The 25,533-nt window shown below is 42.4% G+C and overlaps 2 protein-coding genes across 2 annotated transcripts in view; one reads left to right on the forward strand and one right to left on the reverse strand.

The window, feature by feature from the left end:
• The first annotated feature begins 652 nt into the window (after positions 1–652).
• The window catches only part of AHCTF1 (AT-hook containing transcription factor 1), a 78,869-nt gene continuing 53,988 nt past the window's right edge, over positions 653–25,533 (forward strand). The window contains exons 1-3 of the mRNA XM_054022972.1: positions 653–871; positions 17,330–17,456; positions 17,928–18,181. Coding sequence (XP_053878947.1) covers positions 17,336–17,456; positions 17,928–18,181 — 375 coding nt within the window. The 5' untranslated portion in view covers positions 653–871; positions 17,330–17,335. The remainder of the gene's footprint in view (positions 872–17,329; positions 17,457–17,927; positions 18,182–25,533) is intronic.
• LOC128834343 (coiled-coil domain-containing protein 86-like) lies at positions 23,461–24,127 on the reverse strand. The gene is given in 2 exon segments (XM_054022974.1): positions 23,461–23,737; positions 23,740–24,127. Coding segments are annotated over 2 exon segments (591 nt in total). The 5' UTR covers positions 24,070–24,127; the 3' UTR covers positions 23,461–23,476.

Raw genomic sequence — 25,533 nt, forward strand, 5'->3', positions numbered from 1 at the left:
TTTTCTTTTTTTAGGAGGCTCTTCTGTGCCTGCATCTGCTGTTGCTCATGTCATCCTAAGCAGCAACATCATGAAACTGCCTTTCACTATTTAAATGATAGCGTGACCACCATAAGGGCTGTGCATTTATTTGATTTAAATTAAAGTTTAAATTATGCAGACATTGGCGTGCCCTCAGTCTAATACAGATATAGTCAAGTTGAGTTCAGGAAGTTAACATCAATGCACGGAAAAGAAAAACTTGAGTCCAACAATTGCTGTCTTTCTGGAAAAGGCTTTTCTAAACAAATAAGCCATCCCTGATGCGTTCCTAGCCCAGGAATTGAATCCTTGCGCTAGTGCGTGAGACTCTAGGAGTGAAAAGAAAAAGAAAAGGAAAGAAGAAATCCTCAAATGCTCTTCAGGGTGGCCAAAGAACAGCCCTTCCGGCCTGAACGATGAGCAATTTTGTACTTTGTAGTCCTAAAGAGACTACAGTTCCCGGCTTGCAATGCTCCGTGGACTACTGGCCCCGCAGAGCAGCGGATGGAGCGGTGCATGCTGGTATTTGTAGTTCTACGCCCGTTGCGTTCTGTCCCCCCCGGGCCGCTTGAGCCTAGGGAAAGGTTGCGAATTTGAAAATTCCCGCGGTGGCGGCGGCAGCTCTCGCGAGATCAGCCCCCCCCCCCCACCTTCCCTTCCCGGTGGTGAGCGGGTGTGCGTGGGGGGGCCGGGTTGCTGCGCAGACACTGAGTGCGGCGGAGCCGGGCAGGCCCGGGAGAGGCAGGCGCCCGCCTTAACCGCTGCGGGGAGATGCCGTCGCCGTGACCGGCACGGGGGGGAGGAGACGCGCCGGGCAGGAGGCAGACGGCGGTGACACCCGCCCCAGCAGGTACCTGCGGGAGGTTCCGCTGCAGCCCGCCCGGCTAGGCCGGCTCCGGCTCCCCGCCCGGGCACGGACGGGGGGGCCCCCTCGGGGGGAGGGCGCCGGGCTCAGGAGGCAGGGAGCGGCCCGGCGCCGCCGCTGCGGGCCCGGCAGGCGAGGGGGCGGGGGAGCCGGCTCCTTATGTAAGTGACCCCGGGCCGCGCAGCCGCCGCCGCCGCCGCACATGGCGGTGCCTGGTGCCCGAGCGAGCGGCCGCAGCCTGTTCCCCGTGCAGCCCAACCGCGGGGAGGCGGGAGGGTCGCTCGGTGCCGCCCCGCCGGCGCTTAGGCCCGGGCAGAGCACATGGAGGCGCTGGTGGGTGTGTGGGGATCGCAGCAGGCCGGGCGGCCAAACGAGCTGTGCTTTTCCCTGGCAATGATCCTGCCTCGTCCCTAGCCCGTCCCCCTCCCCCGTCAGACAGTTTCTAGGGGGGCATGTGGACCGGAGACACCGTAGGTTTTAGGGCGGGGACATGGGAAGGTTCGCACTTAAAAGCGGGTCCATTTTTGATAGTTTACCGAAATGTAGTGCGTTTTTGTGAGGTTCCCGTGCATGTTTGACTTTTGTAGCCATGTGTCTACAGAGTCGGTGCAACTTTCTATTGCCTGCTGCTCTCTGTCTGTGTGTGTTCTTTATTAAAGTACTGTATGTATCAGTTGGTAGGGCACAAAGTTGCTGATTATAATGATGGTAAACAGTTCAGAATTTCATTTCTGGTTTTCATAAACCTTAGATATACCACGATAAGCTCAAAACTTCCATCAGTAGGAACAAATCTTTTCAACTTTTGTTGTCTGATAATTTTCCTAACATCGACAGCCAGAAGGTGATGTAAAAATGGGGCTCTGTAGCAGGGGCTAGAATCAGAATTCAGTTAAGGCTGGTTGCCTGATAGGGCGGGAATGGGATGGTTTAAGGGGTATGCTCTTAGGGAATCTAGTCTTGTCTAGTCTATGTATCAGTTTTGCCCAATAGTTGTTGTTGTATGTGGGCAGCATTACAGCTTCCTGCCTCCTGGAGTGGCTGGGGATACATCCCCACTCTTTTCCTCCATTATTTCTATTTGCTTTTGTTTGTCCTGGAATCATTTTTGAAGTTTAGGTTAATCACTTCCATACTGAGTATCAGGATTTAAACTGACCAGAATCTTATTCAGTCAATCAATATGCTGGGTGTAGAACTGTAATAGGTGTATAGTCTTGTTAAAAATGACTGTCAAGTATGGTTCTGCTGAAGGAGCAGTGATAACCACTTACTCTAATAGTTTAAGATTCATTGTGTGATGTAGACAAAAACCTGATGTAAACTTCTTTGTGGCTCCCCCTCACCACAAAAAATAAGCCTGTACTATAGCATGGTTATTGCCGTACACTTTTTGGTGCAGTACTATTTCTGAACATATGTTTGGAAATCACTTAAACTTTGCATCAAATTTTGTGTGCCAAGTCTAATAATCTAATGCAAGGTGAGAGATTGAGTTTATTGGCTGCAGCTAATGCAGAAGCTCAGTGGGCTTTCACTCCTGCTGCTGCACATAGAATTCCTGAGGCAGCAGAGTGAAACTACAAAAATCATGGCTCATCACCCTGCCTCTCAGTAAGCAATGTGTAACAGCAATAGTGAAATAGGCCTGATTCTTCTTGTATTCTGCCATAGACAAGCTCTCTCTTGCCAGTGGCTTTATTACAGTGACGGTTAGTTTCTAGGTTAAATATCAAGGTTCTCATCCAAAACTTCATGGGTCCTGTGCAGGGGGGCTGTTTCTGAATACAGGTAGGGATGAGCTTACCAACTGCTACCACCAATAAATCACAAACTTATTTATTCCTTTTATGGGAAGATATGACAGAATTGCCGGCTCATTGAACATGAGCACCATTGTGCTTAAAGCTCCCTCTCTTCCTAACATTCCTCCAGGATTCATCAAATACTTCCGGGTTTAAAAAGAAAAATAGTTTTGTGTAATATAAACTGTGGATAGTGTTTTCCAAAGTGAACTTGCTATCTTCTCTCATTTCCCTTTCTGCAGACTCTTCCCATTTCCCCCCCTATGTACTAGAGTTTTACACATACTTTTTACTGCTAGTCAGTAAACCAGATCATCTTAACCCTTCCCCCATGCTTGTTGTGTAATAACTGTTGCCTCCCGAAGTATTAGGTCCCCATCTCCCTGGTTCAGAGTTAGCTGGGAGTTGCAATGCCTCAGATTGTTTTAACAGATTCCTTGTGTGGCTGATTGAAATGTTGACTGGCTCCAGAAAAAGTAATGTTCAACCTTTCTCATCCAATGTGATAGCTATTGTAATGTTGAGACTTTGGGTAAATGAAAGATAGTATCTTGGATGATGTCTTTTCTCCCCTACCTCTACTCAGTCCTCCTTGCAAAAGAGCATGTTGAGGATTCCCCTTACAAAGTTATCTGAGCCCTTCTTTGATTTGCTCTGCAGTAGCCAAACAAGACTGCTTTTCTGTGAACCAGTCTTACGGGTACTCCTTTCAGTTGAAACCGATGGCATCTTTTGTCCCAGAACTCTGGCTTTGCTAAGTCCGTGGCACGTTGACTTTCTCCAAAATAGCCCGTGATAGTCCTAGAACTGAAGTATGTAGTATAAGGGGAAAATGGTTGAAGCGTGAGATGCCAAAATTACTGCTTTGGAACAGGAGAGAGCTGGAAGTTAAAGGTTTGGCTTATTCATGTAGCACTTCAAACTCCCCTGCTGGCTGCCTGATTTTTAGTAGCAAGGAACATACTAGTGTCATGCTTACAGGGCTAGCTGTACCTCTCTACCTATTCTCTGATGTATCTGAGTGCCCCCCCTTGAGTATCGGATCTCATGTATTTACCTCTCCTGGGTTGGAATTCTGCAGTTTTGCCCCTTGGCCTGGGGCTACAGTACACTGTGTAGAGACCATGTGTACCAGCAGGTCCCACTGGGTTTGAGTGCTTCTGGTTCTTCCTTTTGGGAGTCTGAAACCAGGATGAGTGTAGTGACCAGACAGCCTTCTTAAACCAAAGTACTGTTGAATCTTAATGGTAGGAACAAATCATAAAAGGATTTTTAAAACCATGTACATGCACATATCTTACCTAAAGTCTCCTGTAATGGTGGGCCAGGCAGTTCTAACTTCACATACTTCAGAGTGTTTCTGCGTCAATCTGAACAGCTCCCCAACAACTGCTTCCCCCTAGAGAGAGTCATTTTTATCCAGCCAGTTTTTTGATCTGATCGGTTGCTAGTTGTTAGCCCTCCTTGTCCATACTAGTTTGGTGAATTCAGCGGGTGGTGGAGTCAGGGAGGCAGTGACTTGACTTAACCCTCAAGTATTTGCTGAAGGTGTCTTAACCTGAGCCATTCTTTTGCTTTCCTGCTTGTTTCCCAGCAGCCCTGTTGAGTATACTGAGTAAATTCTACATTAATGTCCCAATAACCAAGTCAATATACAGAATTCATAAATAATTACAGAGCAGGTCCATGTTCCTCACAATTACGATTAGGCCATATCTGTGCTGGCAAAACTTACAAAATTTCCTTCTTTGCTGGAGGAAGCCCTACTGTAGACAAGGCTCTGGTAGCTTCTGGCAGTTATATGTACCACCATTTAATTAAACCTGCTGAAAAGCAGGTTTAATGAAAATTGTGTTAAAAGTGGGGCCAACCACTGGAGCCTTGTCTTCTTCACAATGCTCATCAGTTCAGCTGAACTGGTGTTGGAATCAGCAGTAATTACTTTTAAATGTCTCTGCTATAGACAAAGCCATAGTGTCACAGAATAAACTCTCTCCTAGAAAAGAACCCAAGGTTTTTGCGCTACACATAGCACCTCCCAAAAATCCACAGCCTTTTTAATTTTGATTTTCAATCTGGCTCTGCAAAGTTCAGGGATTTCCTTGTGAGCCTGCTGTTAGCATTTCCAAATAGGTAATGGCAAAGACAAGTGCCATATTTGGAATGTCATTAAAAGCATTCACTTGAACAGAGTTCCATCAGATGATGGCCATTTGACTCTTAGAGCCCTTAACTGTGTCCTCTGCTGGAAAATTCCAGGTAACTTTTTATGTTTTTACCATTTATTTTTAGCCTCTTGTTAATTAGTGACTCTTACATTTTAGGAGAAGCTAGCCTGTTGATCAGGATCTTTTTGCAGTTGCCAAATAGGCACAAAAAATAGTCCTTGGTTTTTAGTTGCTTCATCTGGTTTCTTGATTAAATGGATCTCACAAATAAGGATAATCTTTCATTTGATGTCCTCAGATACCTTCCTATATTCTGTGCACTTCATTACACTTTGCTTTTTTTTAATATGTACTTTCAAAATCACTGATGTACCAGTGGTTTTAAACATAAAGGGACACGGCCAACTTGATTCTTTTGAAATAGTCTACTTAAAACAGGTTTCAGAGTAGCCCCCATGTTAGTCTGTAGCCGCAAAAAGAACAGGAGTACTTGTGGCACCTTAGAGACTAACAAATTTATTAGAACATAATCTCTAAAGTGCCACAAGTACTCCTGTTCTTTCTACTTAAAACAGTACATTTTGGAATTTTAAAAAATCCTTTAAAAAGAAAACAAAACAATCTTAAGGGTTGTTCTGCTCCTCTACTGATGTTTTAGGAGGCTCATTTGGGTGAATTTAAGAGCAACACTAAACTGGCTCTGGTCTGGCCCTCTACCCCCTCTCCACAGTCATTCATCTGGTTACTGCATCTAAGGCCTGGTCCCCACTAAGTCACCAAATCGGACTAAGGTACGCAAATTCAGCTCCGTTAATAACGTAGCTGAATTCGAAGTACCTTAGTCTGAACTTACCGCGGTCCAGACGCGGCAGGAAGTCTCCCCCCGTCGATGCCGCGTACTCCTCTCGGCGAGCTGGAGTACCGGCGCCGACTGTGAGCACTTCCGGGATCGATCCGGGATCAATTTATTGCGTCTTAACCAGACGCGATAAATCGATCCCAGAACATCGATGGCGTGCCGCCGGACCAGCCGGTAAGTGAAGACTAGGCCTTAGCTTCAGCTTTGCTGTTACTTGTCATTGGTGAACACCTTCCAGCAGGATTGGCAGAAGAGCATAATAGTAAACTCTTCCAGAGCAGTTCATGATAGGAAATGCAGCTAATCATCAAAACAGTAAAACTGACTGCATGTATAGCTGTCAAATGCCAAAAGTAAACTGAGTAGAACATATTTTTCTGGAATTTTTTATTTCAGAACTTTAGATGTTCTAGTAAGCGGTAGCAACATTTTCCAGTGGAAATGAGTGTATGTTGAACAGTGACCCTTTAACCTTTGCATGTGTGTGGATTAACTTAAATTGGAGGTTCAGATTCATGGTGTGTACACCACATTGCAGATTTTCTTGTCCCCTTCCCCTCCCCTTTCTAATCTACAACAATTGCCTTAATGGAAAAAATAGGAATGGATTTAATATATTTGTATGTCTTACATGATGAATGTTTGCGCTTTTTAAAAAAAAGTTAATCAGTGTCTACTTCTTATGTGTCTCTTCCCTCCCATCTGTTCTGTTCCTCTCCTCCTGTGCTTCACTGCTGCATGGTCCCCTTTTCCCTGTTGCTTGGCTGCTTGCTTCAACTACTCCCTTGGATGTACTACCTGGCTGGCTTTTTCCTCCTCTGCACATTCTTCTCCCACTAGTAGCTTCAGTATCTTTGGGCAACTCCTATTTCTCTTTTCCTTCTGATGTAGCAGTGGTCTGTAGGCTGGTTCCTTGTTTCCAGGTGCATTTACAGGCCTCCAGGCTCTCTTGCAATGAAAAACCTAGACTGGGAATGGGTGGTGCATTAGCACCACGTGACTTGCCAGTTTTCCACAGACCATAGCTTGTGAACCATTGATTTAAGACAAGCCTTTAAAATTTATTTTAGTCCTTTAATTAGTTGAGAAGGGAATTGATTTAAATCAACAATTTACATTTTTTGTCTTTAAGTATCTTAAAGAGAAATTTTGCCTCTTCACCTGGTAGAAGAGAGAAAAATCTATCTCTTTGATGTATTAAAAGTACAGTCAATTTGTTACCGAGCTAATATTTCCATTTGGTGTCTTGTTCAGACAATGACTTGTCTTAACAAACTGCTGTTCTTTGGTCTTCTTTTTTCTATAATAAAGTTCTGTGTTGTATTTCTGACTTACTAGACAATTAATTTATTCTTCAAAGCATATTAGATTTATTGTTAGAATTAAACTAAGCAAAGCCATTAGTACGAGCATGTTAAAACTGTAAAAAGCCTTTTTCCTTATGGGATTTTTATAGCAAATAAAAATATGCAGCCCATTGTCATTTTTAAATGACAAAAAACAAACAAACAAAACCAACAGCCCATAACTTGCTGCCAGTACTATCTTATCCCATTAGAAACGCTAACAGTCTCTGTTGTGATTCTGTGTCTTTTATGCTGGGATAGGAAACAATAGATCCAGAATTTTCAGACTGGCTGACTGCAGCAGCGTCCTTGCCATCAGCAGCATTCTTTTCAAAATGTTGCCTTGTTCTTGGTACCAGGCTCTGCATCTGTTATACTTTTTGCCATTGGTATATTCTTTTTTTTTGATGCTGACAATAGACACACAGACTTCTTTAAACATCTTTCAAATAGGGTGTCCGTGTGATGTGGAGTAAGGCAGGTCCCCCTGTCCATCCCGCAGCATCCCTTCCCCCTGCCCTCTAAAGCTAGGTTACTGCTTGTACATAACTTAATTGTAAATAGCAGTTGTGTTCCTTCTAATGGTATGGCTGTTTCCACACAGTGTCTGTCTTCCAAGGTAGTTGTTATAAATGGCATCTCAACGGTCTATAATCTCTCTTCCAGCATGCACTGATAATGTAAGAGCTTTATTTGCACTACAACATTTAGGTTGCAACCAGTGTTCTAAGTAAGGCTTAGATTTTGCCAGGGATATTTTTAGTAAAAATCACTGACAGGTCACGGGCAATAAGCAAAAATTAACGGAAGCCCATGACCTACTGTGATTTTTACTAAAAATACCCCTGACAAAATGAGGAGGGTGCAGCACCCACAGCTTCTAGGGATTCTGGGGTCCCCTCTGGCCTGCCGTGGCTGGGCAGCTGCAGGGGGCCCTCTCCTGCAGCAGCTGAGAGCTGTGGGGCTGCCTGCTGACAGCTTCAGCCTCCGGGGCAGGGTCTCTGGAAGTCAGTTTCCATGACCTCTGTGACATAATCGTAGCCTTAGTTATAAGTCCCTGGAATGTCTTCACACACCAGTGTCTACACATAAGGTTCTAAATGATGCACAGGCGCTCTTACCACCATTATGATTATACTTGTTCAGAGTAAATGCCAAGTACAGTGGCCAAAGTTTTCAAACCAGGGGACCTAAAATTAGGCTTCTAAATCTGCATATCAGAGATGTTGTGTGTTTGCACCACCTACCAGAGTGAATAGCAGCAGACTAACAAAAATGCCTATGTAACTGTCATAAATTTTATTGGTTAAATCTAGATCACCATAGTCCATTTACACTAATGAACCGACCAGTTAATGACAAATTGTGAACAGTAGGTGCTGCTGAATTGATGTTGAAAACAACTTAGTTGCCAGGATGTATGATTTTGAAAAAGGCTTTGTTTCATCCACACTTAGGGCTTGTCTTCACTATGGGGGTAAGTCGACCTAAGTTATGCTACTCTGCCTGCGTGAATAACCTAGCTGGATTCGACGTAGCTTAGGTTGACTTACCCCTGTGTCTTCGCGGCGCTGAGTCAACAGGAGACACGCTCCGGTCGACTTCCCTTACTCTTCTTGGAGAGCTGGGGTCGACTGGAGAACGATCCGCCATTGATTTACTGCGTCTCCATTAGACCTGCTAAATCGATCCCTGCTGCATTGATTGCAGCAATGTTGATCTATCAGTAGTGGAGACCAGCCCTAACACTTAAATGGTTATCTGCACCAGTTTCAGCAGGACCTGTGGTCACAGGTCCAGTGCTTTCAAACAGCTCTGGAACATCCCTGTGATGACCACCCTTAGGATGTCTCTCTCTCACTGGGATAAGTCCCTTGGCTTCACTGCCTCCTGGGACCAAATCTCAGAGCCTTTGGCTCCGCTTCCTTTTGCCATGAACTCCCTGTAGAATCTCCCACCTGGTTTGGACCCCGGAGGGAGATTTACGTACCCAAAGGGAGCAATGTACTCCCAGTTTCCTTAATCTGGAGTGACTCTCTGCCAGTTTTGTAAAAGCAGAAGAGTTTATTAGATGTCTGGAATACAGCGTGGAAAGTCCTTGGTTATCACAGAAAACAGAAGGTTACAGCATAGTCCATCTGGGTCAGTTCAGAGCCCAGAGCTCTCTGATCCCTTAACAGTCCCCTGACCCCTCATTAGTCCTTTGTTCTTGTTCCAGGGCAAACATAGTCACCTGGCCCTCCTCGATAGCCCTTTGTTCTCCAGCTGGTCAAACCTGGCTGGTTTCCTGCAGAGCATGAGCCCTTCATGGTCGTTAGTTGCTAGATCCCAAATTCCAGGCAATTGTCCATGGAGAGTCCCAGAAGATATGGTCCCCAGTCACACCTGGATCTCTGCAAAGAATAAACCTGCTTTCCCTCCCCACCTACTTAACCATGCTGCACACAAAGGAAACTGAGGCATATACACTATTCATCCAAAATATGAGAAATTCCCTTTCCATCACACCTGTTCCTGACTATTACTGCCACCATCAGGTCCGTTCATAGTGTAGGCAGGGCTTATCTCTCTTGGGCTGGATTCTTGGGCCAGGTGTACGCTACAGACCTAATCGGTATAACTAGTTATACCGATATAGGTCTGTTATACGTCGCTCAGGTATGTGAAAAATCCATCCCCCTGAATGATGTAGTTATACTGATAATTCCCCGGTGTAGACTGTGCTATGTCAACAAGAGCTTCTCCTGTTGACATAGCTACTACTTCTTGAGGAGATGGATTGACTACACTGATGGGAGAAGCTCTCTTGTCAGCGTAGGAGCATCTTTACTAAAGCGTTTCAGCGGCTCAGCTGTAGCGCTGTATGCGAAGGCAAGCCTTTGTGCAAGTGTAGGATATTGAATTATACGTGGTCTGTCTGTCTTAATATCTTGTAACAACCTTTTAAAAAATTCAGTTTCATTACACTGTCAAGAACTCTTTTAAACCCCCCCATGCAAAAAATAAATACATTCTTTTTAATTAGCACACCTGGTTTTCATAAATCAGCAGCTTTATTCTTTTATATACCTGGACTGTCACTCATTCTTTTCTACCTGGCTGTATGTAGTTCTGTCATCTGAGCATCCAGGATATTAATGCCTTTAAGTTCTCCCACAAAACTTTGTCCAGTATTTATTTTGTAGTGCCCGAGCTTGCTAAACTCTTCTCAGAAGACCTTAAAAAAGACATGGTCCCTGCCTGAAAAAGTCTGCAATCTAAACTTTAGATGTGACATGAGGAGTGAAGTTTACAAGCAGTAGGGAGCAGAAAGACAGATTACACCAATACAGTCATCTAATTACTCAGTAGTTTGTGTTCATTTTGGTGAATCAAATTAATTTATTTCAGATTAACCTTAGTGACCAGTTGTAACTACTTCATAATATATAAGGATATTTAAAAGGACATGGGTCAAAACTGGCCCAAGAACAACAGGAGTGCTTTCATTAAATTTCTGTGGAGACTTGTGTGTGCTTTATTTCAAGAATGACTCTCTCAATTTACTCTTGTTAATCTCATAAATCTGAAAATTCAGGTACTGCCCCTGCCTTGACGTCCTCCTTCCAAGCCATAGATTATACAGCCAGAAAAGAATATTGTGATAATCTAGTCTGATCGCCTGTATTCTAATATTTGCCATAGGACTTCCCTGAATTAATTCTAGTTTGAACTAGAACATATATATATTTTAGAATGCTCTTTCTTGATTTTAAAATTTTCCAATGATAGAGAATCCATCGCAGCACTTCTTAAATAGTTCAGATGATTAATTTCCCTCACTGTTTAAAAAAAAAAACCATTCACATTAATTCTAGTCTGAATTTGTCTAGCTTCTATTTCCAGCCATTGGATCTCGTTATACCTTGTCTGCTAAATTGAAGAGCCCTCTAGTACCAAATTTCTGTTCTTCATGTAGGTACTTAAAGACTGTGATCAAGTAACCCCTTAACCTTCTCTTAGTAAAGGTAAATAGATTGAACTTTTGGAGTCTTTCACTATAGAAAGGGGGAGGGATAGCTCAGTGGTTTGAGCATTGGCCTGCTAAACCCAGGGTTGTGAGTTCAATCCTTGAGGGGGCCACTTGGGGATCTGGGGCAAAATCAGTACTTGGTCCTGCTAGTGAAGGCAGGAGGCTGGACTCGATGACCTTTCAAGGTCCCTTCCAGTTCTAGGAGATAGGATAGATAGGATAAGGCATGTTTTCAATCCTTTCATCAATTCCATGGTTCTTCTCTGAATCCTCTCCAATTTATCAACATCATTCTTGTATTGTGGATACCAGAACTGGACATAGTATTCTGGTAGTGGTTGCTCCAGTGCCAAATACAAAGGTAATATAATCTCCCTAACTCTAACTCACTATTGCTCTGTTTATACTTCCAAGGATCACATTAGCCCTTTTGGCCACAGTATCACACTTAGGCCTTGGCTACACTTGCAAGTTACAGAGCTGTAAAGCCTCCCCCAGCGCTGTAACTCACTCCCTATCCACACTGGCAGGGCACTTGCAGCGCTGTATCTCCCTGGGTACACTGCTGCAGGTACTCCACATCTCCGAGAGAAATAACAGCTGCAGCGGAGTGGCTACGACTCACAGGTGTGAGTGTAAACGCTTGCAGCTGCTGTACTAATCACCTTGTCAAGTGGCCAGTTCTCTCCATTGTTGTGACCGGCTGCAGGAATGCGGAAGTGCCAGTTTCAAAGCTCGTACCATAGAGAAAAGCAAATAGTTTGCAGCTTGCTTTGAGTGAGTAAATGAATGAGCAGGGGGCCGGGAGTTCGGAACTTGCAAAATAGAGAGCTGACATGCTCCAAAGAGCACACTCTCTCCCCCCCCCCCCACGCTCCCTGTCACAATCCACCCCACCCCCCAGTTTTGAAAAGCACGTTGCAGCCACATGAATGCTGGGATAGCTGCCCATAATGCACCACTCCCAACACAGCTGCAAATGTTACAAGTGTGGCCACACCACTGCGCTGGCATCTGTCAGTGTGGACAGACTGCAGCGCTTTTCCCTACTCAGCTGTACGAAGAGAGGTTTACCTCACAGCGCTGTACAGCTGCAAGTGTAGCCAAGGCCTTAGAGCTCATGACTCTGAAGCCCTTTTCAGCGTCACTGATTCTCAGGATAGAGCCCCCAACCTGTAAGTATGGCCTACATTATTTATTTCTAGAAGTATGACTCTACATTTGGCCATATTAAAACACATACTGTTTATTTACATCCTGCTTACCAAGTGATCTAGATTGCTGTATATCAGTGATCTGTCCTATTCTTTTTTTTACCACTCCCCCAATCTTTGTGTCATTTGTAAACTTGATCTGTAATGATGTTTTTTTTCAGGTCATTGATAAAAATGTTCAATACTATAGGGCCGAGAAGTGATATCTGGGGGATCCTACTAGGACACACTTGATAATTCCCTGTTTACAGTTGCATTTTCAGACCTATCAGTTAGCTAGTTTTTATTCCATTTAATGTGTGCTGTGTTGATTTTGTATTATTCTAATCAGAATGTAATGCAGTATCAGAAGTGTTAGTTATGCTCATACAAAGCACACGGGATCTTTATAGAGGAAGGTAAATACGCAGCATTTATTGAAAATACAACAGTTAGCATATGCTTTTCACTCTCTCTCTCTCTCTCTCTCTCTTTCTCCCCCTTCCCCCCCCCGCCAGTGATGTTCATGGTTACCAGTCTGTTGTAGCTCGAGTCAATCTAATGGCCACTTAGATTGAGCACGAGTGTGGAGCTGGGCTTTTGTTGAGCTGGGCTCTTGTTGGTCGCAATCCGATGCACCTGGAGTGTGGTAAGACGAACCCAAAGTCCCATGGCCAAACACCCTGTTCTTATGCTCTAATAAATTTGTTAGTCTCTAAGGTGCCACAAGTACTCCTGTTCTTTTTGCGGATACAGACTAACACGGCTGCTACTCTGAAACCTGTTCTTATAGGTTTTTTTCCTCTGTTGAGGTCTATGGATTTTGCTGTGTCAGTTTGTGACCGGTTACTTCTTAATTGGTTTCAGAGTAGCAGCCGTGTTACATGCCAGTACACCTCCGAGAGGGTCATCCTGTCCTTTGTTCTGATTTAATCAGTTGTTCTTAGGGGTGCCAGCCTTCACCTCAGGGTCATCTATCAGCCCTTCATCATGGATGCGCGTTGATGATTCTTTGATGTCCTTTTCACTTCTTCTTCCTTGACCATCTGGTTATAACAATGGCCTTCACACCTTATCTTTTCCTGATGCATACATTCTTCATTCGCACAAACAGATTGAGAATACAAACAGTAGTATTTTATATCGAGCAAAAAGGCATTGCAAATTAAACCTTGCTAAGTTTTACAATCAATAACCAAGACAATTTACACTGAGACCCAGGCCTTCAATGTTCCTCTAATCTACTTAACATAGACACAATAGAGAATCCTGTCTCTTACTTACTAAACCTTAAAACAAAGAAATGTATATTTAACTAGAGTGCCTAATTTGTAATACATATAGGAAACCATAGTAGACATTATAACTTATGGTCACCCTTTTGTTTTAGGATAATTTTTTTTTTAATTAATGGAGATCTCCTATCTCCTAGAACTGGAAGGGACCTTGAAAGGTCATCGAGTCCAGCCCCCTGCCTTCACTAGCAGGACCAAGTACTGATTTTGCCCCAGATCCCTAAGTGGCCCCCCTCAAGGATTGAACTCACAACCCTGGGTTTAGCAGGCCAGTGCTCACTGAGCTATCCCTCCCCCCAACCATAATCACTCATAAGGATTGTTCTGGTCTGTCATTCCTTTCTGCTGTTCAAAAAGGGTGGCTGACAGGATGAAATCAAATCATACATTAATTCTCATAGTACATTATAAAATCCAGCTCCTACATTAAGTATATTACATCCACAATATTGTCATTATCAACCAAACTCATAATCTCACAAAAAGTCAAGTTAAGTTTGCCAGGATCTATTTTCCATAAACCTACCTTGATTGGCATTAATTATATTACCCTGATTTAATTTTTTTAATTGAGTCCCATATCAGCATTTTGTCTAGGTTCAATGTCAGGCTGACAGGCCTGTAATTATCTTTTTTAAATATTGGCCCAACATTAGCTTTTTTCCAGTCCTCTGAAACTTCTCCGATGTTCCAAGACTTGTTGAAAATCAACACTAATTGTCCAGAGAGCACCTGAGCCAGATCTTTTAAAACTCTTGCATGCAAGTTATCTGGACCCGCTGATTTAAAGCTAGACATTTTTAGCAGCTGTTGCTAAACATCCTGCTTAGTTACTGTTGGGATGGTATATTATCGTTATGTCATATAACTACATCTGACTTTTTCCAAAATACAGAACAGAAATATTTATTGAAGACTTTTGCCTTTTTTGCATTATTGTTGACAACTCTACTGTTTCCATCTAGTAATGGACCTGTACCATTATTAGGATTCCTTTTGTTCCTGGTACAAATTAAAAATTCCTTCTTATTGTCCTTAACTCTGCTGGCTGTAGATTTTTATTTGTCCCCTTTGGCTTCAGTTTTCTTCAATTCCTAGCCTCTGATTTATATTCATTGCTATCAACTTCCATTTGTGGTGTTTTTATTTTTTATATCTGCTTTCACTTTCCCTCTAAGCCAGGTTGGCTTTTTAACCAGGATGGCTGTCCTTCTTGATCAGGGAATTGTGGGGTTTGAGGCATCTAGTAAACTATTCTTAAATAGTTCCCCATTGACATTCACATTTTTCTCCTACCTGATTTGATTCAAAATGGTTTCCAGCTTTGTGAAATTGGCCCTTTTAAAGTGCGCATGCGTGTGTGTGTGCGTGTGTGTGTGTGTGTGTTTGTGTGTGTGTATATATATTTATTTACTACTGGTTTGAATTTTATTCTCTTTGTACATAAATGTAATCAAGCCATAATCACTTGTAAACTATCAATGGTTTTTAATTCTATATCAATTCCTCTTTATCTGTCAGATGAGGTCTAATACAGAATTCCCCTGTGTTGGATGCAATACTTCTTCAGTTAAGAAACTGTCATCTATAATTTTTAGAAATTCTGAGGATGTTTTAGTACTGGCAGGATGAGACCTCCAGCATATGTCACTCAGATTGAAGTCCCCATGATAACACAGCTTTTATTCCTGCGGAGTCAAACTCTGACTTCTTGTATCAAAACATTAAAGGTTTTTCCTCCAAAAAGAGTTTCTTGCTGGAAATAGAGACACTTATCTCTGTACATGTGACTACGTGCTCTTCTTGAAACTGATGAATTTCCTATGCAATAAGATAAAGCCATCCTCTGAAATTTGATAAGATGAGTCTTCCTGGGAATCAGAAGTATTATTTGAGTCCCAAAGTACCACATTAAAAATATTCTATCTGGAGTGTCAGAATACTGTGAAAGGAGTCAAAAGGAAGAGATCTTGGAAAGTTGTGGTCCTAAAACATCAAGCCCTTTACTAGAAAGATCCCAGAGAAGGAGTATTTTGTATTATTCTAACAGTTTGTATCAACTGTTTCTTTTCTATTAGATCCATTCTGAAATTTATTGTATTATATCCTCAAATGAGTTTACTGATTATCTCCAAGAATAGATTTATAATAGAACCACAAATTTGTCATTTAAAAAAAACTCTGCACAATATCTTACCTGTTGACCTGGTTGATAATCTATTGTTGGGTCTGGTGTGTGTGATCTGTTTTCTGAAAAATTCTTTAAATCTACACCAGAGGCAATGGAATTTCAAAAAGATTTGCTGAGCTAATGGTCAAAGTCCATGAACTCAGACTGTTGGAGGCCCTTATTTGTTGTGCTCTAACATGAGGAGGAATAATTGCCAAAATAAACTATACAATTAAGGGGGAGGGAACCAAAAACCCCAATGCTTAATGGTGAATTGAAATATCTTTTAAAAAAGATTGTTTAAACTAACAGTTACTATTTTACTAACAAGTGGATAGACTTAAGTTCTTCCTCATTTACTTACCTGCCATAACCTTGGCAACTAAAATGATTAGGAGTTTGGAGAGGGTCCCATATGAGGAGAGATTAAAGAGGCTAGGATTTTTCAGCTTGGAAAAGAGGAGACTAAGGGGGGGGGGGATATGATAGAGGTATATAAAATTATAAGTGATGTGGAGAAAGTAGATAAGGAAAAGTTATTTACTTATTCCCATAATACAAGAACTAGGGGCCAAATGAAATTAATAGGCAGCAGGTTTAAAACAAATACAAGGAAGTTCTTCTTCACGCAGTGCACAGTCAACTTGTGGAACTCCTTATCTGAGGAGGTTGTGAAGACTAGGACTATAACAGTGTTTAAAAGAGAACTGGATAAATTCATGGAGGTTAAGTCCGTTAATGGCTATTAGCCACGATGGATAAGGAACGGTGTCCCTAGCCTCTGTTTGTCAGGGTGGAGATGGATGGCAGGAGAGAGATCACTTGATCATTACCTGTTAGGTTCACTCCCTCTGGGGCACCTGGCATTGGCCACTGTCGGTAGACAGGATACTGGGCTAGATGGACCTTTGGTCTGACCCAGTACGGCCGTTCTTATGGCATTAGTACTGTTGCCCTTCAGGTTACTGATGACCTTACAGGCATCTAAAGAGCAAGAAATTCAGCACACTACTCTGTGGGGTCACCAGTTGGCCTTATTATTCCTGCCTGAATGTACAAGAGTGAGTGGCTGAGAAAGTGGAACGTGCACTGAGCAGCTGATGTAGACAAATAGTTTTATGGCACTAAAGTTTTTGCTTGTTTATTAGCCTAAGGATCAAAAGTAGTCATCAGTGGGTGAGGGGACAGAGGAAGAATTGACTTTTTTATTAAAAAACAAACAAACAAACAAAACTTTAGACAGTTCTTTCTGATCTTTTTTTTTTTTTTTTCCCATCATGAGATGAATATTCCAATTCTTGGGGAAAAGAAAAATGGTTTGAAAGTCAATCTGTGTCTCCTATCTCTATCCAAAGGTGGTGGTTTAAATTAGTTGCCAAAATTTACAAAATGGGCCATTTAATTTGCTACAATATACTTGTACATTGGTATTTAGGAGGAAGCTGTAGGGAGAAATATTTTGATACTATTGGATATGATGGAAAGAACTACGGATCATTTGGAGTGTTGTATTGATTGATAAACTCTTTTATAAAATGTCAGATTTGTTAGGTGCTGACTAAGTACACTTATTTATTGTAGTTCTTTATTTACAGTGAAATATGCGAGACCTAACAGCTCAGGTAACAAGCAGTCTGCTGCAATTTCCAGAAGTGACTGTTCAAGCACTTGGAGAAGATGAGATAACACTAGAATCTGTACTTCGTGGGAAGTTTGCTGGAGGTAATCATCTTCCTCTGAAACTTGGTATTGTGTTGGAATTAATAATTACTTGTGACTGTGAGTTATCTAAATACCCACAGTAGTGATACATTTTACTTGTGAAATGTGTTGGCTCCATTAAGATGCAACAGGTGAGTTTACCAATAGCTTTATGAAGCCAGGAGGCAAACTTTTCCCAAAATGCAGCTGTTACCTGTAATTCAGTAACCTGCTCGGTCCTAGCTCTATGTAGATCCCATTGTTCTTAGATTTCAAGTTGTAGTAAAAGTGCATGTTAATTCTGTTTTGTGTGTGTGCATGCGTGCACAGTCTCAAACTTAGACATAGTAATAAATTAAAACTGTGTACATTTCTAACTAAACTATTTTGGGAGGACTCATCCCCACATCATAATCTAATATCTTATCATTTCAAATGACTCCTTCTGTGTTTATCATTCTTACATAAACTTTTCCCCTTACTTCTTTCTAGGGAGAAATGGCTTGGCTTGCTTGGCCTGTGGTCCTCAGCTTGAGGTAGTAAACTCTATCACGGGAGAACGGCTGTCTGCATATCGTTTTAATGGAGTAAATGAACACCCACCCACTGTCCTTGTAGTGAAGGAATTTTCCTGGCAGAAAAGAACTGGACTACTAGTTGGATTGGAAGAAGCAGAAGGGAGTGTTCTCTGTCTGTATGACCTTGGAGTATCAAGAGTGGTTAAAGCAGTTGTTCTTCCAGGAAGGGTACGTACTTTTTAATCTAAAAGCAAAGCTTCTATTCTGTTGTATGCCGTAGAATTCTGTTTCGAGGAAGGTTTTATATTGATGACTGCAAAAATATCAACTTACAGTACATAGTGGACTTAGTCTTGATATCAAAACTTGGGTTGGAAGGTACCAACTGTCTCTTAACTAATGCTGAAAGTAAAAAAAAAAAAAAAAAAAAAAAAAAAGAATTTCACTTGTACTACAGAACAAGATACTACAGGTTTCTTAGCTGTTGCATTATTCAAAGTGACTCCAAGCTGGTAGGGGTTGCTAGCACTTTGAAGGACAGGACCAGAGTTAAAAATGATCTTGATAAATTGGGCAGTTGGTCTGAAATCAACCAGATGAAATTCAGTAAAGACAAGTGCAAAGTACTACAGTCAGGAAAGAAAAATCAAATGCAAAATGGGGAATAACTGTCTAGGGAGTAGTAGTACTGCAGAAAAGTATCTGGGGGTTATAGTGGATCATAAATTGGGTATGAGCCAGCTGTGTGACTCAGTTGTGAAAAAGGCTAATATCATTCTGGGGTGTGAAAACAGGAGTGTCATATCTAATTGTCTTTCTCTGTTCGACACCGGTGAGGCCTCAACTGGAGTGTTGTGTCCAGTTTTGGGTGCCACAGTTTAGGAAAGACATGGATTAACTGGAGGGTCCAGAGGAAAGCAGCAAAAATGATAAAAGGCTTAGGACACCAGAGCTATGAGGAAAGGTTAAAAACATTGGGCATGTTTAGTCTTGAGAAAAGAAGACTGGGAGGGAATTAAATCTTCATATATGTTGAGGACTGTTATAAAGAGAACAATTGATTACTGTCCTCAGTGTCCACCAAAAGTAGGACAAGAAGTAATGGACTTAATCTGCAGCAAGGGAGGTTTAGGATAGATAGTAGGAAAATTGTTCTAACTATAAGAATAATTAAAATCTGGAATAGGCTTCCAAGGAAGACTGTGGAATCCCCGTCAGTCAAGATTTTTAAGAACAAGTTAGCCAAACATCTGTTAAGGGTGGTCTAAGTCTACTTGGTCTGCTAGGTCTCTCAAAAGAGGGGGCTGGAGTAGATGACCTCTCGAGGTCCCTTCCAATCCTACATTTTTGTGAGTAGAAGGGGATGAAAGATGTGAAGAGCCAGTTGTCCATATAAACCTAAAAACAACCAAACCCTGTATACTTTAGGCCCCCTTCCCACACACATTCTTAATAGCTCTTAGAGTAAAATGACAACCTCTTTAATAAAATTCCAAATCTTAGAAATAAATAAATTACAATGACTCCCCTAGAATCTCAAACTAGCTAACCGGAGACACTGCACTTAGACTTGTGAACTTTCTCTTGTGTTTTGGAATAAGGCAGGGGGCATTAGCAAACCAGTTATCTTCATGTCCACAGGTGAGCTTGCATCTAGTGGGAAGCGCAACTTCCTTGCAAGTCTGCATATACGATTAGTACCCCAAATTAGATAATATCTAAAAAGAAACATTTTGGACTTTGGATCCTACTTTCTTTACTGGTTTAACTGTCTGGAGTTGCTCATGACCTTCAGTCACCCCTTCTCTTAAGGAAACTAGCCAATAGAAAGTTGTAGCTATTGCTTATTGAGATGGAACAACGATCCCAGTTGAAAGTGTTGTACCTTTCTGTGATGGCACATTCTAACTTGGAATAGAGGGACTGAAGGAGAATCGGATGTCCACCTTTTCCCCAAAACCTATCCTTCCCTCTGTTAACTCATTACTGGCCTCAGCCCCAATGCTACCTCTCCCACAGAATGAAGAATAGAAAGTAGGTGATATTGCCCCTTGTTAAACCAGAGGTTCTCAAGCTGTGCTTCAGAGAACATTTAGTGTTCTGCAGAGAGTTGGCTGGTCACCTCTCCTTTGTTCCACCTGCTAAATAGTTTTGCCAGCTAAAAATATTATACTGACCTAATACTGCTTTTCTCTGTGATTAATTCCTGTAATTGCCACAACGATGTTGTGTAAGTGAAACTTTAGTAATGCAGGCAAAGAACCTATTAATTAAATTAGGCTACGTCTACACTACCCGCCTGAATCGGCGGGTAGAAATCTATCTCTCGGGGATCGAATTATCGCGTCTCGTCAGGATGCCACAATTGATCCCCGAATCGACGCTTGTACTCCACCAGCGGAGGTAGGAGTAAGCGCCGTCGACAGGGGAGTTGCGGAGGTCGATTTGCCGCCGTCCTCACAGCGGGGTAAGTCGGCTCCGATATGTCGAATTCAGCTACGCTATTCGCGTAGCTGAATTTGCGTATCTTAAATCGACACCACACACACACACCCCCGTAGTGAGGATGTAGCCCTAGTTATATAAACCTGTTTTGTTGTGGGAAGTATAGAGATCTTTCTAAGCATTTAAGTGACAGTTCCTTCTCCCTTGCACTGGCACGTCTGATTCATGGGTACCCCTCTCACTATGGTTTTGTCTACATTCAGAAAGCTTTCACTGGAGTAGCTACCATCAATTCTTTTCACCATTGAAAACTGTTATTAAATCAATGTAGTTAATAACTATGCAAATTTTCTGAATGTAGACAATGTCCAAATCAGATTGCTAGGAGCATGAAAGATTCTTTGCACTTTAATCACCTTAGTGTCTGCAACAATTTGAATTGCCTTCACAATGACTTCTTTCACTGCCTCCCTTTTCTGAACAGTTTGAGTCTTACCTTTTGTGGGGGTTTTTAAACTCTTGGGTGTCATCTGTAGTAGTAAGCACTTACATTATAGTAGCACTCAAAGGTCCCATTGGGAATTAGGGTCCCATTGTGCTAGGTGCTGGACTAATAGGAGACTTTCTTCTCTGCCCTGAAGGGCTTAGTCTACAAGACAAACAATGAAGGGTAGAGGATGGTACATAACATATAAGCAATTAATGAGGTGAAGAATTGGCATAGCTTTGTTACATGTTTTATTGGGCTTTTCAAAAAAGATTAATTGAGATTCAGGTTGGGTAAGCAATGGGAAGTTAATAGGACAAAGGAAGTAGGGAAAGGAAGGCAAGGTAAGAGGGATGGTCACAGGTCATCACTTTTCCTAGCCATGATCAGCAAGTAGAGTTTTGTAGGTATCTTGGCAGAGGTGAGTCTTCAGGAGGGATTTTTAAAGAGAATTAAATACTGAATGTGGATTATGTTACAGAGTTTTTCCCATGCATTAAAAATTGTGTGGAGAAAGCATGAAGGTATTTATCGGGGAGGCTGGCTGTTGGGTGGTAAAGGCTTGGAAACTTTAGAGAGAAGAAGAACAGGAGTACTTGTGGCACCTTAGAGACTAACAAATTTATTAGAGCATAAGCTTTCGTGGACTACAGCCCACTTCTTCGGATGCATATAGAATGGAACATATATTGAGGAGATATATATACACACATACAGAGAGCATAAACAGGTGGGAGTTGTCTTACCAACTCTGAGAGGCCAATTAATTAAGAGAAAAAAAACTTTTGAAGTGATAATCAAGCTAGCCCAGTACAGACAGTTTGATAAGAAGTGTGAGCATACTTACAAGGGGAGATAGATTCAATGTTTGTAATGGCTCAGCCATTCCCAGTCCTTATTCAAACCGGAGTTGATTGTGTCTAGTTTGCATATCCATTCTAGCTCTTTTGCGTAGAGACTGTCCGGTTTGGCCAATGTACATGGCAGAGGGGCATTGCTGGCACATGATGGCATATATCACATTGGTAGAGGTGCAGGTGAACGAGCCCCTGATGGTATGGCTGATGTGATTAGGTCCTATGATGATGTCACTTGAATAGATATGTGGATAGAGTTGGCATCGGGGTTTGTTACAAGGATAGGTTCCTGGGTTAGTGGTTTTGTTCAGTGATGTGTGGTTGCTGGTGAGTATTTGCTTTAGGTTGGGGGGTTGTCTGTAAGCAAGGACAGGTCTGTCTCCCAAGATCTGTGAGAGTAAAGGATCATCTTTCAGGATAGGTTGTAGATCTCTGATGATGCGCTGGAGAAGTTTTAGTTGGGGACTGAAGGTGACAGCTAGTGGTGTTCTGTTATTTTCTTTGTTGGGCCTGTCTTGTAGGAGGTGACTTCTGGGGTACTCGTCTGGCTCTGTCAATCTGTTTTTTCACTTCAGCAGGTGGGTATTGTAGTTTTAAGAATGCTTGATAGAGATCTTGTAGGTGCTTGTCTCTATCCGAGGGATTGGAGCAAATGCGGTTATATCTTAGAGCTTGGCTGTAGACAATGGATCGTGTGGTGTGTCCTGGATGGAAGCTGGAGGCATGTAGGTAAGTGTAGCGGTCAGTAGGTTTCCGGTATAGGGTGGTATTTATGTAACCATCGCTTATTAGCACAGTAGTGTCCAGGAAATGGACCGCTTGTGTGGATTGATCTAGGCTGAGGTTGATGGTGGGATGGAAATTATTGAAATCATGGTGAAATTCCTCAAGGGCTTCTTTTCCATGGGTCCAGATGATGAAGATGTCATCAATGTAGCGCAAGTAGAGTAGGGGCGTTAGGGGACGAGAGCTAAGGAAGCGTTGTTCTAAGTCAGCCATAAAAATGTTGGCATATTGTGGGGCCATGCGGGTACCCATAGCAGTGCCGCTGACTTGAAGGTATATATTGTCCCCAAATGTGAAATAGTTGTGGGTGAAGACAAAATCACAAAGTTCAGCCACCAGGTTAGCTGTGACATTATCAGGGATACTGTTCCTGATAGCTTGTAGTCCATCTTTGTGTGGAATATTGGTGTAGAGGGCTTCTACGTCCATAGTGGCCAGGATGGTGTTTTCTGGAAGATCACCGATGGATTGTAGTTTCCTCAGGAAGTCAGTGGTGTCTCGAAGATAGCTGGGAGTGCTGGTAGCGTAGGGTCTGAGGAGAGAGTCTACATAACCAGACAAGCCTGATGTTAGGGTGCCAATGCCTGAGATGATGGGGTGTCCAGGATATCCAGGTTTATGGATCTTGGGTAGCAAATAGACAGTCTCTACGCAAAAGAATTAATGGACACAAATCTGACATCAGGAATCAAAATACTCAAAAACCAGTGGGAGAACACTTTAACCTGTCTGGTCATTCAGTGACAGACCTGCGGGTGGCTATATTACAACAGAAAAACTTCAAAAACAGACTCCAACGAGAGACTGCTGAGCTAGAATTGATATGCAAACTAGACACAATCAACTCCGGTTTGAATAAGGACTGGGAATGGCTGAGCCATTACAAACATTGAATCTATCTCCCCTTGTAAGTATTCTCACATTTCTTATCAAACTGTCTGTACTGGGCTAGCTTGCCAGCGTATCCCGCTTCTTGATCCGGCGTAGCTGCTTCTTCTTGGCACGCTTCAGCTTGAGCGGATTCCGGATCACTTGTACGATCTCTGCCTTCCGCTCGTTCTCCAGGCGTCGTTTCAAGTTCTCTTCCCGGCGCTGCTTTTTCTCCTCACGCGCCCTCTGTTTTTCTTCCTGAAGATGCTGGGCAAAATCCTTGACTATTTTCTTCTCCTGGCGCTCTTTCATCTTTCGCTCCCAGGAGGTGCGGAGAGGGGCTTGTCCTGAATCATATGGGAAAACTGCTTCTTGCCGGGATCCTTCCACACCCGCCCAGATTTAGGTTTTCCCTTGGGAACCGCCGGCGCCTCCTTGCCCTTCTTGGCCGGATTCCGCCGCTGCAGGGCCAGAGCCGGTGCCGGTGCCACCCCCAGGGTCTCGCCACGGCCGGGCTCCCCGGGGGCACCTGCTTGCCTGTCCTCGGGGCCGACCGGCGGAGCCAGAGGCTCCTCCCGGCGTCGCTTGGGCGCCGGCTCTAGCCCCTGCGCCTGCAGCCTCCGGCTCCTCCGCAGCCGCCTCCTGGCCCTGAAGCCCCGAACCGGCTCCATCCCCACGTGTCTAGCTCCAGCCTGGATTAAGATTAAGAAGATTATCGCTTCCTGGCTCTTTGAGCTGTGGTCCAAGTGTAGTATCTCCTCAATATATGTTCCATTCTATATGCATCCGAAGAAGTGGGCTGTAGTCCACGAAAGCTTATGCTCTAATAAATTTGTTAGTCTCTAAGGTGCCACAAGTACTCCTGTTCTTCTTTTTGCGGATACAGACTAACACGGCTGCTACTCTGAAACCTGTCATTTAGAGAGAAGGCAAGAGTTTATCTGAATTTTTTTTTTTTTTTTTACTGTTGATAACCTTGTGTTCTATACAGACTTACATTATGTGGTATACATTTCATATATGCCCAAGGAAGATTTGAATAAACAGTATACATTTTTACAAACGTGTTTGACCAGTGGCTTTCATTTTGCTTTTTACCAGTCTTTCCATTAGACTCAGGTTAGTTTAATCAGGAATTAGAAGCAGTCACTGAATTGGATTGGAATGCCCTGAGCTGTGACTAGGAACATAGAGAATAAATAAAATTCAGTGTAGACAAAGAACTAATTATTTAATGTGTGTTCAGTCTTTCACTAATTTGCTGTAAACTTCATTACTAAAATATTTAAGCTGGTCTCTTGGCTTTGTAGCCCTGTGTGGATAAGTTTTGTGTTCGACACATTTTAACATGATTTAATGCTTGCTATTGTTTTTAATAAAACTTCAAACAAAATGTTTAGCTTTCATTTTCTGTAATTCATTTCTTCTGTCCACCCCCCTCCCCCTTTTTAAGGCATTAATGAACTCTTGAAATTATGGGCTAGATTCTCAGCTGATAAAAATTGTCATACCTCTTTAGAAGTCAATTAAATTATGCCAGTTACACTAATTTGGGATCTCAGGGCCAAGGTGTCAAACTGTTAACACCTAACTTAGCTTTAACATAAGAGTGTTTTCATATTAAAAGAAGTAATCATTCCCAAGGAGTGAATTAAAAACAAATTAGCAAAATAAACAAAGGTGTGACTAAAAATATTCTGCTTCAAAAGTGTTTTTAATGGAATCTAAAAATGGACCACATCAATGACACACAGGTTTAGCACTTTTAAATGGTTGCTTTGAGAAGGTATCAAACATTTTCACATACTTTTCTGATTTACATGGTAGCAGAAGAATAACATTCAGATTCAGTGAGCCGGGGAAAGTTCCCTTTGTCTGCTCATTTCTGGAATATGAGTTGGCAATGGCATAGGGAAACACAAAAATCCAGGCTGTAGCACAGTGGGGGAAAAAATACACTGTTTCAGAGGCTCCCACATGGAAAAGTAAAGTCGAAATCAGGAAAGTGCTAGGAAGATTATATGTTAAAGCAACAAAAGACTTTTATTTGCAGCCAGATGCTAAAGAAAAAAGCTACATAAAGAAAAAAAAACAGAAGCAGCATTTGTAGAAAGGGAGTTCAGCAAGCATCCTAC

The sequence above is a fragment of the Malaclemys terrapin genome, chromosome 3 (assembly GCF_027887155.1).
Source record: "Malaclemys terrapin pileata isolate rMalTer1 chromosome 3, rMalTer1.hap1, whole genome shotgun sequence".
NCBI classification, from domain to species: Eukaryota; Metazoa; Chordata; order Testudines; family Emydidae; genus Malaclemys; species Malaclemys terrapin.